The sequence below is a fragment of the Loxodonta africana genome, chromosome 8, assembly GCF_030014295.1.
Source record: "Loxodonta africana isolate mLoxAfr1 chromosome 8, mLoxAfr1.hap2, whole genome shotgun sequence".
In the NCBI taxonomy this organism is placed as follows: domain Eukaryota; kingdom Metazoa; phylum Chordata; class Mammalia; order Proboscidea; family Elephantidae; genus Loxodonta; species Loxodonta africana.
This window is the reverse complement of record NC_087349.1, coordinates 88,720,720-88,737,080: the sequence shown is the minus strand read 5'-3', so window position 1 is coordinate 88,737,080 and position 16,361 is coordinate 88,720,720. Positions and strand designations below refer to the sequence as shown.

At 41.0% G+C, this 16,361-nt stretch overlaps 1 protein-coding gene across 1 annotated transcript in view; it reads left to right on the top strand.

The window, feature by feature from the left end:
- Window positions 1–16,361, top strand: part of JAZF1 (JAZF zinc finger 1) — a 377,709-nt gene that overhangs the window by 198,262 nt on the left and 163,086 nt on the right. Inside the window, exon 2 of the mRNA XM_064290103.1 lies at window positions 13,043–13,115. Coding sequence (XP_064146173.1) covers window positions 13,043–13,115 — 73 coding nt within the window. The remainder of the gene's footprint in view (window positions 1–13,042; window positions 13,116–16,361) is intronic.

Sequence of the window (16,361 nt, the reverse complement as noted above, 5' to 3'; positions counted from 1 at the left end):
CAGAACTGAAACCATTTCTGAAGTTCACTCTTCAGGCGAAGATTAGACAGGCCTATAAACCCAAAAAATAACACATGAGGAACGTGCCTCTTAGTTCAGTTAAATGCAAGAGACCAAATGGGCAGCTCCTGTCCAAAAGCAGGACCAGAAGGCAGGAAGGGACAGGAACTGGACAAACGGACACAGGATACCTGGGGTAGAAAGGGGGAGTGTGCTGTCACGTTGTGGGGATTGCAACCAATGTCACAAAACCATATGTGTATGAATTTTTGAATGAGAAATTAACTTGAGCTGTAAACTTTCACCTAAAGTACAATTAAAAAAAAGACAAACAAAACTCTGAGGCTTAAAGAGGTTACACACTGTAATGGATTGAATTGTGTCCCCCCAAAAACATGTGTCAGCTTGATTCCCAGTATTGTGTGATTGGCCACCATTTTATCATTTGATATGTGTTGTAAATTTTCCTATGTGTTGTAAATCCCACCTTTATGATACTAAGGCAAGATTAGAGGCAGTTATGTTAATGAGTCCATCTCTTTTGAGATGTAAAAGTGAGAAGCAAAAAAATGGGGGAGAAGGGACCTTATACCACCAAGAAAGTAATGCCAGGAGCAGAACATGTCCTTTGAGCTGGGGGCCCCTGCACTGAGAAGGTCCTAGACTAGGGGAAGATTGATGACAAGGCTTTCCCTCTAGAGCCAACAGAGAGAGAAAGCCTTCCCCTGGAGCTGGCTCCCTGAATTCGGACTTCTAGGCTCCTAGACTGTGAGAGAATAAAATTTGGTTTCATAAAGCCATCCACTGATGATATTACTGTTGTAGCAGCACTAGATAACGAAGACACACACCTTGAACTGAGGCAGTTTGACTTGAGAGCCTGTGTAGAGTTGCGTTGTAATCCTAAACAACAGCAAGAACTGGGAGCTGTGGTTCCAGTGAGGGTGGTATAGCAGTGAGCCTTAGGCTAAGACTCAGGTACTAGGTGAATTAAAACGTGGAACTCAGGGCCATCTTGAACTCGGTGTGTGTTTCATCTTTTGTACTTAGTCCCTTGTGAAATGTACCGTTTACTTGGTTCAAATGGAGTACAACCTCTGGCTTTCCTTTATCCCTGCAGGAACTCTGCCGGGCCCACTTGGTCTTCAACCAATATGTAATGATTAGTTAAACTGAGTTATATCATAACCAAGTTTTTAATCAGGGTAGTCAGCTTTTTACTGTGTATTATTGTTTTGTTTTGAAGGACGTATTCTGGTTTAAGTCTCTGCTGGAATGGGCAGTGTGTTATTATGAGATTGTTTAGCGCTTCAGTTCCTATCTGTATCGTGAATCCTTTATATCTCCTTTCTTTGAGACCCAGACTCCTTGTTTCTGCAAGATGTCTCACCACACATCAGAAGCAGACCTCATTTTCTGTCTCTCAAACCCTTTTCACTTTCTAGTTACTTCCATACTTTTGATAACAAACCACTCAGAGCTATAACATAAGAAAAATCTTTTATTTCCATTTCTACTTTCCCAGTCTTCTGTTTCCCACCTGCATCCCAGTTTCTCTCTCATCCTCCAAACCACCACCAATTATTTTCCTAAAACACAGACCATGTCATTTTATACCTTCAGTGGCTCCCTGTCGCCTGCAGAGTTAAGGCTGGACTCTCAGAGAGCCTTCCAAGCCCTCCATGATATGGTCCCTGTCTGCTTTTCGAGCCTCTGCTCTCATGATTCCACCCACGCTTCTTGCCCGTCCCTGCACGTCTCTACCGCTGCTCATTTGCTTGAAATGTTTTCTGTTCAGACTCTTTCTGTAACTGAAGATTTAGTCCAAGGCACCTGTAGGTTTTTCTTTCAAGAAGCTTCCCTGATTCTCACAGTTAGAGGGAGGCATGCTTTGTTTCTAGAGCAGTTAGGATATTCCTTCAGAGGCATACATTATAGTTTGTCTTGGATTATTGCTAACTGTGGGTTGTGTTTGTCTTTTCTTGCTCCATTGTGAACTGACTTGACTTAAAATTTCCCCTAAGCAACTAGCACATGGCAAGGATTTGGTCTTTTTGAAATGAATTCAATTTCTTTGTCTCCATTTAGAAAAGCCAGAGTTCTCATCTAGGCCTGAACAACCTGTGAGCCATTCTTCTTTTGTGGCCTCCTAACCAGCCTTTGGAAACCCTGGTGGAATACCAGTTAAGTGCTACGGCTGCTAACCAAGAGGTCGGCAGTTCGAATCTGCCAGGTGCTCCTTGGAAACTCTATTGGACAGTTCTACTCTGTTCTATAGGGTCGCTATGAATCAGAATCGACTCAATGGCACTGGGTTTGGTTTTGGAACCAGCCTTTGGAGCCCTGGTGACTCAGTGGTAAAGAGCTTGGCTGCTAACCAAAAGGTCGGCATTTTGAATCCACCAGCTGTTCCTTGGAAGCCCTATGAGGCAGTTCTACTGTGTCCTGTAGGGGTATGAGTCGGAATTCACTTGACAGCAACTTTTTTTTAAACCAGCCTTTACAAGCCCTGGTGGTGCAGTGATTAAGTGCTCATCTGCTAACCAAAAGATAGGCAGCTTGAACCCACCGGCGCGCCTCTGGAGAAACATGGGGCAGTCTGCTCCCATAAAAGATAACAGCCTGGGAAACCCTACAGGGCAGTTCTACTCTATCCTGTAGCATCTCTATGGATTTGGAATCGACTGACTTGGCAATGAGTTTGTTTTTTTTTTTTTTTTTTTTTTGGTTAACCAGCCTTCTGGCCTCTTGTTATTGACCACAGAAGGTAATAGAAATTTATCATCTAAAAACAATCCAGGCACAATAGCTCCATTCTCATGATATTCATGTAGCTTTAAAGCAAAGCTTCTCTACTTTGGCAGCATTGACATTTTGGGCCAAATAATTCTTCGTTGTGGGGGCTGTTCTGAGCATTGTAAAGTTTATCAGCATCCCTGGCCTCTACCTGCTAGATACTAGTAGCAACCTCCCTCCAGTTGTGACAAAAACCAAAGGTACTCCAGGCATTGTCAAATGTCCCCTGAGGGTATTGCCCCCCAGGGAGAATCACCATTCTAATTTGTCTCCATAAACATTCTGATAACTAATGAATATTGGCTCTTCAGCTCCACTGCTTTCCCCTAGACCCACAGCCTTTTCCCCTGTGCTTTCTGCCTCAAACTTAGCAGTCTCTCCCTTAGGTACCCTGCCCTCTCCTATGATTGACTCCCTGTGCCTCACTCCTTTCATTCAAAACTTACCTCAATTCTTGTTTCCCCATAAAAACTTCCTAGATTAGCCCTGTTTTAGTTATGTAGTCCTGTTATAAAGAAATATCACAGGTGGGTGGCTTTAGCAAACAGAAATTTATTTTCTCATAGTTTAGGAGGCTAGAAGTCTGAATTCAAGGTGCCAACTCTAGAGGAAGGCTTTCTCTGTCAGCTCTGGAGGAAGGTCCTTGCTCTTCTGAGCTTCTGCTTATGGGTGATCTTTATGGGCATCTGTCTTCTCCAGCCTCTGAGTCCTTGCTTGCTTGTTTAATCTTTTATATCTCAAGAGATTGACTCAAGACATACCCTACGTTAATCCTGTCTCATTAACATAACACAGACAACTCATTCCCAAATGGTATTATAACCAAAGGCATAGAGGCTAGTATTTATAACACATTTTGGGGGGGACACAATTCAATCCGTAATAAACCCTCTCTGCCTCCTCCCCATTATTCTGAATTTTGTATCATTTTGTAGCCCTCTGAAGATCAGTGCTTGATGGTATGTTCTTTTTCATTTGTATATAAGTATCTGCATATACTTGTGCAATCGTTTATGCATGGGTACGTTTTTCTATCCTGTTTGATTCTCAAAGAATTCTCTGGGCTTAGATGCATGTCCAGTTGATTCATTTAGTCAACATACGTCATAACTTGCACTGGTTATATACAGAGCCCTGGGCTAGGGATTTGTAGCCCCTGACATCCGGTCCATACAGGAGTTTGATTTTAGTGGGGTGTTAAGACAGATTTGCAAATAACGTATAGTACAAAGAATGATAAAGGTAGTATATGGGTCAGAGCCTTGTAGGATGAGTAGGATTTCCTTGGACAAACAATTCCAGGCAGAAAGAGAGGATAGTCTCCTTTCCATAAATAGATATTTCCCTTCCAGGCTTGAAAAGAGGAATTTGAGAGCCCTATTCTCCCTGGGGAAACCCTGTGGTGTAGTGGTTAAGCGCTATGGCTGCTAACCAAGAGGTCGGCAGTTCGAATCCATCAGGCGCTCCTTGGAAACTCTATCAGGCAGTTCTACTCTGTCCAATAGGGTCGCTATGAGTCGGAATCAACTCGATGGCAGTGAGTTTGGTTTTGTTTTTTGATCCTCCCTGGAGGAGCCCTGATGGCACGGTGGTTAAGAGCTTGGCCGCTAACCAAGAAGTTGGCAGTTCAAACCCACCAGCTGGTCCGTGAAAACTCTATGGGGCAGTTCTGCTGTGTCCTGCTACTCAGGAGGTTGGCAGTTCAAACCCACCAGCTGCTTACAGGAGAATGGTGTGGCAGTCTGCGTCCATAAAGATTACAGCCTGGGAAACCCTGTGAGGCAGTTCTACTCTGGCCTATAGGGTGAGTTGTATTCGACTCAGCAGCAACGGGCTTGGTATTCCCCCTACCTTTTCTCTTGTCATCTAGCATCACCCACCAGGGAGGTATCTAGTCAAGATACCTGCTTGTATTCTCTTTCCATGGGTAAGAGTGATGTCTAAGACTTCCATAGATTCTCCCTCATGGCCTTTTGTAGCACATACTGCTTGGGTCCAGCATGAGGTTCATTTCTGGGAAAAGCAGACAGACGTGTGTATTTGTGTGTTTGTACGCGCACACTTGCACCTAGAGTTAAATGACACTGAGTTTTGGTTCTACCCGTCTTTGAAACCGTTTCATTGTTCATTAGTCCCAAAATCACCCCAGTCTCTAGGGCTGTTGTTTACAGATGTTTATGTTGTGGACTTCACTGACGTACCTGATAGCCACGATGGTCTCTGGCAGGTTCTCGTACTATGTAGTAGTAAGGTGAAAGCCCTGGTGACGTAGTGGTTAAGTGCTATGGCTGCTAACCAAAAGGTCAGCAGTTTGAATCTGCCAGGTGCTTCTTGGAAACTCTGTGGGGCAGGTCTACTCTGTCCTATATGGTTACTATGAGTCGGAATCAACTCGATTGCAATGTTTCTGTTTTTTTTTTTTTTAAGGCGTCACCACGGAAGAGTATGAACTAATAGTGTCATTTTGATATATGTAGAACTACGTATTTTATGGGCTTTTCTGGGTGGCACAAATGGTTAACTGCTCAGCTACTAACCTAAAGGCTGGTAATTTACTTCCAAAAGATCAGTCATTGAAAACCCTATGGAGCACAGTTCTGCTGACACACATGGAGTCACCATGAGTCAGAATCAACCTGCTGGCAACTGGTTTGGTCTTTTTGTTTTATACAGTTTACACTTAGGGAGAAATAGCTACCATTTCTACGATGACCCTAGGATTTTGATGGGTTGGTAAAGAGCTAGAGACTATCCTAGTCAGAACTGTCTATTTCTAATAACATTGACCCACTTGGCCATGCCAGAAATAGAGAAGCCTGCAGCATGCTGTCTGTTTGTAAATGAGCCTCCTGGAGCTTTGTCCAAACAGCTCTTGGTTGAATACTGTTTATTCATTTACTTGTGGCAGGAAAACTCAGGCAACAAATGTGAACGTGAGTGCTCTTTTTTAATAGATGGTGTTACTGTGCTGCACAGTGTCCCTGACTTTTAGATACTTAACTCGTAAAGTTTACGGCAACACTTAACTGCATCTGGATTTCACATGGAATTTGGGAAGGCAAGAATCTCACTATAATTTGCACTGACTGCTCTGTAATGGAAATTATGGCTTGGGAAAAGTTTCAAATGACGTGTCTATAAACTAAGGAAAAGTTGACCCATTCAAGGGCTGGTTATGTGCAATTGTAGGATTTTTTGAAAGGGCCATTGCCGACGAGAAATATTTATTTCAGCAGCTGAGGTAAACTAAACATGAATTAAAAATTGGTCTTTGTAAATCATTGGTTGATCAGATTCAGTCTTAAAAGTGGAATGAAAGTTGCAACAGAACTACGCTGGTCTTGTAAGAAAGCTATAAAGAACATGTCTGTACGGAGTTCAGTGTTATAAATGGATGGTAGCAATGACTTCTGAGGATGAGCAGGCTCTTTTAAAGGTCAGAATGCTGCTCTGATGGGACTCAGGACACAGGAGTTCTGGTCCTGGCCTTGCTGTTAACTGAGTTTGTAGAAGTAGACAGGCCACTTAACCTCCTAGGCTTTAATTTCTTTGGTCCTTCCTTCCTTCCTTCCTTCCTTCCTTCCTTCCTTCCTTCCTTCCTTCCTTCCTTCCTTCCTTCCTTCCTTCCTTCCTTCCTTCCTTCCTTCCTTCCTTCCTTCCTTCCTTCCTTCCTTCCTTCCTTCCTTCCTTCCTTCCTTCCTCCCTTCCTCCCTTCCTCCCTTCCTCCCTTCCTCCCTCCCTCCCTCCCTCCCTCCCTCCTTTCCTTTCTCCTTCCCTCCTTCCCTGCCTTCTTTCTTTTCCTCCCAGTTAGTGTTTTGGCATCTCTAATTCATATTTGAGTCTTTTCATCAAATGTGTAGTGTTCATCCATGGACTGTTCTTTGCATATTTAAGACTGAGGCAATAAAAAATGAATGGCAGGCTGTGGATGGAGGCATGGGTGGGGCTTGTTGACCATGGACTTCACTGTAGGAAGGTTATTTAATTAGGGAATCACCAGATGTTGGCATCTGGAGTTCTTTTCTCTGCACCCGTTACTTTAATCAGAGATGAGTCCTTCTGACTGGCTGGCTGCCAATGTTCTTGGGAGCACGAAGTAAGCACATTTCCATTTTAGTTCCCGTGTTTTCAGCCCTGTGCTCCTCTCTACCCCCACCTCCCACTCTGCTATGCTTGGTGTCCTGGTTCAGTGTGTCTGGATAACCAGCCTTGCAAACAGTCCCCCTGTTTTCAGCCCTGAACCTACCGCTTGCCTTTTGCCACATCTGGCATCTCCCAGACCGGGCCTCTTAGGCCTTCTGCCAGGGGGGTTCAGCTGCTGGCTGAACCAGGGTCTCACCACTTTAGACACTTCAGGTTGTAACTTCACTCTTGGTGAGTTTCTACTCCCGTATAGGTTTTCTAAGGAACGATGGTGGCAAAGTGGTTAAGCACTCGACTGTTAACCAAAAGGTTGGCGGTTCAGACCCACCCAGTGGCTCTGCAGGAGAAAGACCTAGCAATCTGCTCTTATAAATATTGCAGTCTAGTTCTACTTTGTTACATAGGGTCGTTATGAGTCGAAATTGATTTGACGGCATCTAACATAATTTTTTTTTTACATAATAATTTTTTTTAACATAATAACATAGAATTTCTGTCTTCCAAAATACTGATTGAAATCTCTTGTCTGCTGATGTGTCCTCTCCCTTCTGTCCCTAAGGAGTTTTTTATTCCTTTATTTTCATTTTTAGTGGTGTCTTGATGATAAGGAAACAAATGCCCTCGGTCAATCTGCCATGTTTAATCAAAAGTCTTCAATTTTCTCATCATAAAATCAGTCGGTCAGTGTATCCATTCAACCATTATTGTACATCTTCATGCCAAGCACTGGGCTGAGTGCTGGAGAGATTAAAGAAGGTGAGAGCAGTATGGAGGGGGAAGGAGACACCCACAGTGAGCTAAGTGCATTGATAGAGTGAAGAATGAAGTACTGCAGAGTAAGGAGGGAGGGATTTTGTGGAAGGCCACGCTGGATAACTTCTAAAACTCTGCAGCTTTTATGAGTTGAACCACGTGTGGGAAGACAGAACAGACACTTCCCGTTAATTATTATTGAGTGGGTCCAAGAAAAGTGGTGTATCCAGCCCAGATCTTCAAATCACTCATCTTGCTGTGGGGGGGTGGGGGGGTGGGGGGTGGGGGCATGGCCTTTCCAACCAGGGTTTCTCAGCCCTGCAAATCCCCCACTGCCTTCCTACCCACATCTTCTCAGGCCTCCTGCTGTTGCCCAACTCCCTTAGAAAAGATCCTGGCGTTTGGAGGGTATAGAGTTTAAAGAAGGTGTTTGGAGGGTATAGAGTTTAAAGAAGGTGTTTGGAGGGTATAGAGTTTAAAGAAGGTCTTCTTGAGGCGTTATGTCACGCCTTCCCCTCACTGCTGCCTTCCAGCCTGCAAATCCTCATTCCAGTGGAGCCCTCCTTAGTCTTGTTGAGAGAGGTACTGTACCTGGGTTTTGACTTTCCCAGAGTATAAGTAATTAAAGGTATGTAAACCCCAACAGTGCAGGCTAGCTAAAGCATAGCCAGAGCCCATGAGCTCATTAATTAGCCTGAGTTAACCCAGCAAACAGGCCTGGTAGAGTTCTCCTTTAGGCTTGAAGATTACAAAAGGCTATTAGAAACCTTGTAAATCCAAACACTCATTGCCATTGGTTCCCAAGGCAGGAGACAGCAGAGCCAATGAACATGGGCCTTACCGATTGAACAAGGTGATTTGTGGTGTTTGCCCTTCCTTGGGCATGCTGCAGTTTCTGTTCCTATTGAGAAGGATCTGAATGCTGTTCTGTCATCTGCTTTGCTTTTTCCTTGCCACTTGAGAAGCAATGGAAATAATGCTATAACATCGAAGCCCTTTGCCACTTAATTAAATCTGTAAAACCATGAGTCACTAGGACCATATGAGCTACAAAAAGCTTCCACTCTGTCTAGGATTATGTAGGTAAAGCATTATAGAGCTGTACATTCAAAGTATTTCCCCGAGATGAGAATGAGTAGAAGAGGCACATCGTTGTTTACTTTAGAGGATGTTGTGTTTTAAAACTTTGAAGTAAACTAATAGGCTTTTATCACTTGGATATTTTATAATACACTTTAATATTTAATTCTTTTAGCTTCCAGTCAACTTATCTGAGTGTGCAAGGGTGGCACGAGGCAGAAAACATTCTCATAATCCTGTTTGTGCTGTGTTTGGGAATACGCTTCCCTGCTGATGGAAACCCTGGTGGCGTAGGTCAGCAGTTCGAATCTACCAGGAGCCCCTTGAAAACTCTATGGGGCAGCTCTACTCTGTCCTATAGGGTTGCTATGAGTCAGAATCGACTTTACGGCAATGGGTTTGGGTTTTGGGGGCCCTCCTGATAAAGTTGGGCTTTATCTTCCATTAATTGTTTAGTGATATAAAAGTTGTAGAGTGTTGCTATGGTAGCTGTAGACAGCCGTGTTATATAAATACTGGCTTTCTTGCCTGATTGCCAGCTTAAGGACCATTATGTGGCTATGAAAAGTTGTTTGTTTGTTTGTTTTTACCCTATAGATCATTTATTTACTGAGGTAGATTATATCTCTGGGCAGTTGTAGACAGTTTTAGTTTCACGTTTCTACCTGTGCTATAAATAAATAAACCAGAGGAATATCTGGGAGATTGTATGCTATAGCCATTCCAATCCATATTATATTTCTTACCGTACCAACTTACGTACAATTTTCTCAGTAGTGTGGCATATGGTATAAGGAAGTTGGGGTTTTGTTGTTGTTGTTGAATTCAACTCAGTTTTAATCTCTCCAGTTCATTTTATAATGTTCATTCTGTTTTCTTAATCCTCGTGAGGAATACGCCATTTTGCAGTACCTCCAGACAGTCCTGCGGTGAAAATCAAGCCTGTCTCTCTAGTCTTCTCCTGTGGAGAGGCTTTTAGGGACAGTTAACTTTTTGTCAGAGAGAGAGAAATAACGAAGGCAGCTATTATATTTTTACTGAATGTGGAGATGATAACAGTATAATTAAATCCATAGAATGGTGAGTCATGGTCACCACACGCCAGGAAGCAAGTGATGGAACTGATTATTTGTGACCAGCAGCCAGCCAGTGGTCTTCCTCCAGTGGCACTTGTGCAGCCCTCTCCTGATTTGTGGGCACCAAGCGCCTAATATTTTAAAAACTTGAAAGGTTTAATTGAGGTGATGAAGGTTGCTCCAAGAAACATTTAATCTGAAAAAAGAAAAAAAAAAAAGTTTTAGGCCTGGTGTACGCCTGTCTAGAACTTCTACTTTCTTGGTTAACTTAGTCTGCATTCTAGAAAAAAAGTGGAGAAGCCTAGCTGATGTGCTTCCAGATGGTCTTTTTGTCATGGAGAGGGTGGCATTTAGAAGCTACAAGAAGTCGATTTCACTGCCCATAACTTTGAGGACATGTGAGAATAGTCTAGCATAAGTTATGGTGATGAGGCAAATTAAGAAAACCAAATTTTGAAACCTTGCTTTGGAAATAGAATACTGAACATTATTGAATTCTTTGTGAAACAAGATTGGAAGATGCAATTTAAGTGAATTATCAGGGACAATACAATTCTGAGCATCAGATAACTATAGAATCGTATATAAGGTCTTCCTTCTTTCTCTATCACCCTCCATCCCCCAAAGAGGTACTGCTAGCTTAAAGAAGAAAAGAATAATATAAATGTATGTGTGTGTGTACACATACACTCAGACACATGCAGTCCCCACGTTATGAACAGATAGATCTGTTCCTAAGTCTGCCTTTAAGTCAAATTTGTAGGTTAGTTGGAACAGGTGCATATGGTTCTTATTTAGCCTCACCTTAGTGCAAGAAAAAACTGAAGGCTTTTCAGTGATTTAGAAGTTGCACACGCAGCAAGTGAAGGTGATTGTGGTGAAGAGTTTATTGAGTAGGGGTTGGCTCAGTCATTTCAAAGTGAGGGCAAATTTACGTGACATTCAAGGACAAGTACGAGAATTACTCGTCACCTACTCGTCACCCAGGAACTTGCTGTACACTAAAAAAAAAAAAAAAGGTAGCTTGGAAAGGTAATATTGAAAATATTTTAAGAAATTATATTTGGAAGCAAGGAGAAGCTTTAGAAGATGACTTATGGGAATACTCTTCGATTGGGCCTCAGTTGCAGGAATAAAAGCAAAACTGAAAGACACAAAAATGTTTGTTGACCCTCTTTTTCCCCCACTATATTCATATTTTAGATTTAAAGCAGTGTTATTTTTTCAAGATAATGTACCCTATGTCATCATGCACCCGAATGTCTCTTTTGAAAGAATGTGTTTTAATGAATCAATTCGAGGCCCCTGTCTCAAAGGCTAAGCCTCTTGGGGATCAGTTCCTAAACTCAACGTACCATTTTGTGAGCCTTTGAGAAATTTGCCACAAATACTTGCAGTCATTGCCTTGTTCTGTCTTATCTTCCTCCTTTTTTTAAATTTCCATGGGTTGTGTCACCAGTCGTTGTTTCTTACCTCGATAACCTTCTCAGAAAACCTTGCAGAATTGGTATGTCAGCCACCATTTGCATACATGGTCTGCCCAGCATTCAAATACACCTTTTTTTTTTTTTTTTTGACAAAACAACCTTCTCTGTTGAGCTTTGTTCTACTAACCCCTCTCCAGCAAGTATAGGTCAAGTACATAGAGTAGTCCTCTCAGAAACATTGATGTACTTTGGGATCATGGTAAGCTTGGATCAGTATGAGTTAGGGTTGTGTTTGAAAATTAAGTATCCCTGGAAAAGTGGTTTCTGGGTATTCAGAGGTCTGCTGGTTGTGTGGATAGGCCAGTCACCTAGGAATTGCCTCAGTTGCATATGTAATCATTGGAGGGCAGAGAGGAAATGCTGACTGCTGATCTGTTCTCATTAGCACTGCCAAAACCTTGAGACCCGACTCGATGGAGCCATTCAGAGAATCTTTGTCTCTTGTTAGGAATTTGGCTTTCAAGGACCCAGGCAAAGTGGCGATGGCAAAGACCCAGGAAACAGGATTTCTGAATAGAGTGTCCCTGAAATTCTGGGCATAGGAAAAACAATAAAATGAACATGAGGTTCTTAACTTTAACACCAAGAGTAAAACTGGCACTACTGTTGCATTTTCGTCTGGGAGCTGAAAGCATTCTAAATTGACTTTCGTGCTATCATTTTTGCCACCCGTGCTGTGTGCCACTGTGTCTGCCCCCCGCCCCATGCCCACCACCTGTTAATGCACTTTCAGGACAGTGTGTATATCTTACATCGACCACTTGCAGTAAACACTTCCCCTACCAAGGCGCTTGAAACAACATCTGTCATTACATCAAAGAAGGTGTTATTGCCAAGTGCCGCTGGAAGATTTCTAATCATGAGATGGTTTTAAATGAGGTTATAATTAAATCTGTGTTAAATGTCTGAACCTTTTTCTAAGAAAATGTAAAAATGTGCTCACTTTCCTGCTTCTATAGCCTTGTTACATAAACACTGATTTTGCATATATTTATCACAATCATTTCCCTACATGAGAAGCTTGAGAATACATTTCTAGTTGTGAAAAGTGCTTTTGTTGTGTTGTGCCGGACAGGCAGAGTGAGGGAGTGTTGCCATGGTCTTGAATTCTGTTTCTTCAAGGGGAAAACCCCTCTGGTGAATGTGACGTTTGTTAACTCTGGACCAGTATGAGAATTTCTGACTGAGAGTCTAGAAAAGTTATAATAAACTCATTATAAATTTAAGAAGAAGCTGCCTTCCAGAAAATGAATCCAAACCCAGAAAAGTGTTCAGTGAACACGAACAATACTCAGTAGAATTTCAAATTGATGGAGCTTTCCAATGGCAACGAATTTGTTCCAGCATTGAAATGATCATAATTAACAGAGACTTTCTTTCTTGGTCCGATTAACCACCGAAAACCATGCCAACATTGTAACTGTAAGCAGTGAAAACCAATATTTATGAGGGGGATTGTGCAAGAGTTTGTGTGACAGATGGGCATTTTATCACTGTTGATGTTTGGAATTCCCTTGAAAAGTAATGCAATATCTTGTTATTTATGAACGAATGAACGAATTATTGTGCTTTGCTGACTGAGTTTTCTTTACAAAGAGGTATACAAACTTAATCTTTCTCTCTGTTTAGACTCTGTTAGCTTATGTTAGGTAACCTCATATATTCTGATGCAAAAGCTGAAAAATCGTAATTGCATTTTTATTACAGATACTGATCCACGTGTTTTAGAAAAACAAGAATTACAGCAGCCAACCTATGTTGCCCTGAGTTACATTAATAGGTAAGTCATTTTCAGAATTTATAGCAACCTCCTATCTGTCACATATTTACTTTTAAAATGTATCTTTTTAACAGCAGAAAAAATTTATTCAGCTTTAAAATGTTTGCATGAGAACATTTTAAAAAGCAACCTCTGTATGGTATTTCCGTGTTTTCCTGTTAGGGGCATGTAGAATTGTAATTCTCTGTACATATGGCTGAAAACATGACTGATTTATAAGCTCATTCTGGAAGCATTTTGTATGCAGAGCTAGAATATGCTATTTTGACTTCATAGGACTGTTTGGGGGATTAATGGATTTATGTTTGAGTGAAACTTTTAAACCCTAGGGCAAAAGGTACTTTATGAACTCAAAACATTGTTGGAATATCAGAATGTATCAGAATATAACCGTTCATCTTTTACCAAAAACATTATTCTCACCAACTGGCCCCATCTGCATGGAGTAGCATGAGTTTTCACTGAAACTGGACGTGTGAGCCCAAGTTTAGGGAACCGTTCAGAACTTGATATATCAGGTCTGAAAGAGGACCTCCTGTTCGGCCAACTCAAATAATTAAGGAGACAGTAAGTTTTGGAAAGAATCTGAAACCAACTTAGGTTAAGAAAACACACCCCACAAGAATAAAAGAGGCAAAGTAAAAGCAAGACTAGCTTTTAATGAGAATGCAAAACTCACAGCTCTTGAATTTCTATTGATCTTTTTGATATAAGATGAAGAGTGTTCCGGTCTCTCGGTCCCAGACCTGAAGGTCTGAAGTAGAAACCTGAGAATGAATTACCTGTACTGTTTCATTTTAATAGTTTTTTTGGAAATTTATTTAATTCTTGCCTGCTAGAGTTTTGAATTAAAGTCACCTGTTTGGGTTTTCTGGCGCTCAATTACCTGTTCCTTTAAAAAAAAAAAAAAAAAAAGGTTTTTTTTTTTTTTTTAAAAAGCATGTTTTAGAAAGGATTCATTAACATAAACATCTATTTGCATGTCTCCTTTGGATTTCCTATGTATCAGCCTTCCCAAGAAGTGAGACAAAATATCCGTAGTATTCATTACCTGTAATGTTTTCATCTTCATAATAGTCTCATTATCTGTAGTGAATACATATTCATTACATACAATTTTGGGAAAGTTTTATTTTTTTTTTATTTAAGTAAAACACCTTCAAAATCACATCAGATACAAATAAAGATGTATATACCTTCTGAGTATCTTACAGAGCCTGTATTTTCCGTGATTAGCAAGGGTTTTGAAAAGTTTTTAATTAAACATTAGAATTATATGACTGCTAGCTTAATATTGTGGAATAGGATGAATAGGCTTATGGATTGTGATATTAATACTAAGATTTTTTAATAGTGTGGCTCCTGTTTTCTCTGGTATAGATACATTCGTGTAATACTGAGCCTTATTTTAACAAGAATTTATGAAATTTTCACATTCATTCTTCCAGTCAATGTTTTTGCCATGTTGGACAGCAAGTATCTATTAATTACATATGTATTATATTCACTAAGGTTATAAATATTCCACCAGGCGTGATCTGGGAATACAAAAGAAGTCTCAAAGTATAGGGACAAGGGCCACACGCAGAGAACCTGATCAAGTGCAATTAGTTTTTAGGGTAAACTGTGCAATAGAATATGTCAGAATCTTATAGAATCAGGGTGTGATTAATGGGTATGAAATTTCTTCTATAAGGCTTCTGGGGGAAAGTGAGTCATTTTTTTAAAATAGCCTTTTATTATTACAGCCATATATAGACATTATATAAGGTTACAAAATATAATCAAGCAAAAAAATTTTTTTCAATAACATCACATTCTCACCACTCAGATATGACCACTGCTGACACTTTAACACACATATTTTTCAGTTTTCTGAGAATACATATATACATATATATGTGTGTGTGTATACATACAGTTTTCAGTCACAAAACCAACCAAACCATGCCTATTGCCACTGAGTCGATTCTGACTCATAGTGACCCTAAAGGACAGAGTAGAACTGTCCCATAGGGTTTTCAAGGAGCACCTGGTGGATCGGAATTGTTGACCCTTTGGTTAGCAGCCATAGCTCTTAACCACCAGGGTTTCCTTTTCAATGACAAGTTGTACCTAATGTTTTGCAACCTGCTGTTTTTAATCAATGATTCCACCTTTCCATTTTAGTAAATTTTCATCTTCTCTAATGCTCAGATCATATTCAAATTTCCCCAGCTGATCTAAACATACATCATTGTACCTGAATGCCTTGTCCCTCAGGTCTTTTAATCTGGCACAGTCCCTTTTATTGATAACTTGATGAAGAGTTGAGCTATTTGTTCCACGTAATGCTCCCACCTTCTGGATTTTCTTTTGGTTGTCTCTTCAAGATGTCATTTGGCATGTTATTCTATCTCCTGTATTTCCTATAAACTGGAAGTTAGAGCTAGAGAAGAAGAGCCTTGAACTGGCCACCTTATTGCATTTAGAAGCCTGAGAAAATAGAGACTTCATCAGATGAAGAGATAGAATAGTGGACAAATGTAGCAGATCAATACATTTACTAGTGATCTTTAAGTGAAGAGGTCTGTGTATGGAAGCCCCTAGTTTGCTATCAGCCTTCTCGCTTAGAATGCTTTTCAGAACATTACCACATTCATGCCATAGTACTTAACATACACTCAATGGGTATTTGTTAGTAGGTGTTAAATAAGAAGCCTAGTAAACAAATGAGAAGTCAGGACAACCCACATCTGCAAAGAAGCCAGGCTTGGTCATAGTGAAATATGTGCTCAAAAGGAGTCTTGGCGGGCCTATGATAAAAGAAGGGAAACATACAGTATTAAAATTCAAGTGAAGCCAGTGTGGTGTTAGTTCGTTGTACTGTGATGGCTTGGGTATTGCTGTGATGCTGGAAGCTAGCTATGTTACTGGTATTTCAAATACCAGCAGGGTCAACAGTGGGGTAGGCAAGTTTCAGTGGAGCTTCTAGACTAAGGAAAAAGGCCTGGCAATCTACTTCTGAAAATTGGGCAATGAAAATTCCAAATCACAACGGAATATTTTCTGATATAGGGCTGGATTGTGAGCCTCTTAGTTTGGAACCCATTGCCTTCGAGTCAATTCCGACTCAGCAGCTCTGTAGACAGAGTAGAACCACCCCATAGAGTTTCCAAGGAGCGCAGAACGGCAGCAACACTGGACTTGAGGATATCAACAGTCATGAAGGTGGAGCAGGACTGGGCAGTATTTTGTTCTGTTGTA